This window comes from Alexandromys fortis, unplaced genomic scaffold (genome assembly GCF_014885135.2).
Source record: "Alexandromys fortis isolate MF-2015 unplaced genomic scaffold, M_Fortis_MF-2015_v1.1 scaffold_544, whole genome shotgun sequence".
NCBI lineage: Eukaryota > Metazoa > Chordata > Mammalia > Rodentia > Cricetidae > Alexandromys > Alexandromys fortis.
The window spans coordinates 1-1,534 of NW_026068419.1; the positions used below are offsets into that span (position 1 = coordinate 1).

The 1,534-nt window shown below is 67.9% G+C and overlaps 1 protein-coding gene across 7 annotated transcripts in view; it reads left to right on the forward strand.

The window, feature by feature from the left end:
* The first annotated feature begins 307 nt into the window (after window positions 1-307).
* The window catches only part of LOC126495655 (H-2 class I histocompatibility antigen, Q10 alpha chain-like), an 81,860-nt gene continuing 80,633 nt past the window's right edge, over window positions 308-1,534 (forward strand). For 5 of the 7 annotated variants that reach the window (XM_050133249.1, XM_050133248.1, XM_050133251.1 and 2 more), the window contains exons 1-3: window positions 347-506; window positions 712-981; window positions 1,238-1,513. In XM_050133249.1, the coding sequence (XP_049989206.1) occupies window positions 443-506; window positions 712-981; window positions 1,238-1,513 (610 nt within the window). In that variant the 5' untranslated portion in view covers window positions 347-442. Of the gene's footprint in view, window positions 507-711; window positions 982-1,237; window positions 1,514-1,534 lie in introns of all 7 variants that reach the window. The other 2 variants (XM_050133245.1, XM_050133244.1) reach the window with 1 other exon arrangement.

The window sequence follows — 1,534 nt, forward strand, 5'->3', positions numbered from 1 at the left end:
CATCCCCATTGTCTCAGTGTGTGGGTGCACCCCTCGCGGTCCTGAGTTCCTTGCTCGTGCTCTCTCTCCTTGTGCTCCTGATTTGGACCTTGAGAACCCAAAGAAAAACATATAGGCATCCTCCTGAGGTGCAGAGTCTTAAGAGGCTCAGAGACCATGACACACAGCGCTCCATCCCGCAACACAGGGCTCAGGCAAAGTCTTAGTCCCCAGGCGGTGAGATCTGGGTGGGGAAAGCACAGGGCTGGGGATTCCCCTGTCCCCAGTTTCACTTCTCCAGCTCCTAACCTGGGTCAGGTCCTTCTGCCCGGACACTGATGACAACGTGGCGGTTCTCACCCCCATTGGGTGACGAGATCCCGGGGAACCAACCAGCGTCGCCGCGATCACCGGTTATAAAGTCCGCAGAACTCAGAGTCCTCCCAGATCCAAGGTGGGGGCAATGGCACCGCACTGGCTGCTCCTGCTGCTGGCGGCCGCCCTGGCCCCGACCCTGACCCGCGCGGGTGAGTGCGGGGTCGGGAGGGAACCGGGCTCTGCGGGGAGGGCGGGGGCGGCACCGGGGAAGCCGCGTCCCCGCGTGGCCCAGCCGGACCCTCCCGCCCCTTCCCCACCCGCGTCCCGAGCCCCGCGCCCTGCTCCCCTCCCGGCCTGCGCTCCTGCCCGGGGTCCCGGGAGCAGGGTCGGGGTCTCACCGCGCGCCGCCCCCAGGCTCGCACTCGCTGTGGTATTTCTCCACCATCGTGTCCCGGCCCGGCCTCGGGGAGCCCCGGTTCATCTCCGTCGGCTACGTGGACAACACGCAGTTCGTGCGCTACGACAGCGGCGCGGAGACTCCACGAGAGGAGCCACGGGCGCCGTGGATGGAGCAGGAGGGGCCGGAGTATTGGGAGGAGAACACACAGAGAGCCAAGAACCACGAGCAGACTTTCCGAGTGAACCTGAGGAACGTGCTCGGCTACTACAACCAGAGCGAGGGCGGTGAGTGACCGCGGGCGGAGGTCACGACCCCCCCACGTCCCCACGCACGGGCCAGAGTCGCCCCGGGTCCCAGGTCCGAGGTTCGGGAGGAGAGCGGGGACCGAACCCGGTTTCCCTTTCGGTTTAGAGTCCGCGGGTGGGCGAGGCCGCGGGCGTGGGTGATGGGGGCGGGGCCTGTGGGCAGGGCTGTTGCGCGGGGCCTCGGGTGACCCCGGGGCCGAACAGGTGGGCGGGGCTGACCGCGGGGTCCCCGCAGGCTCTCACACCTTCCAGTGGATGTACGGCTGTGAGGTGGGGTCGGACGGGCGCCTCCTCCGCGGGTACGAACAGTCCGCCTACGACGGCCACGATTACATCGCCCTGAACGAGGACCTGACGACGTGGACGGCGGCGGACACAGCGGCGCAGATCACCCGGCGCAAGTGGGAGCAGGCTGGGGTGGCAGAGAGACGGAAGGCCTACCTGGAGGACACGTGCGTGCCCTGGCTGCGCAGATACCTGGAGAACGGGAAGGACACGCTGCTGCGCACAGGTGCGGGGGCCCGCGGGCAAC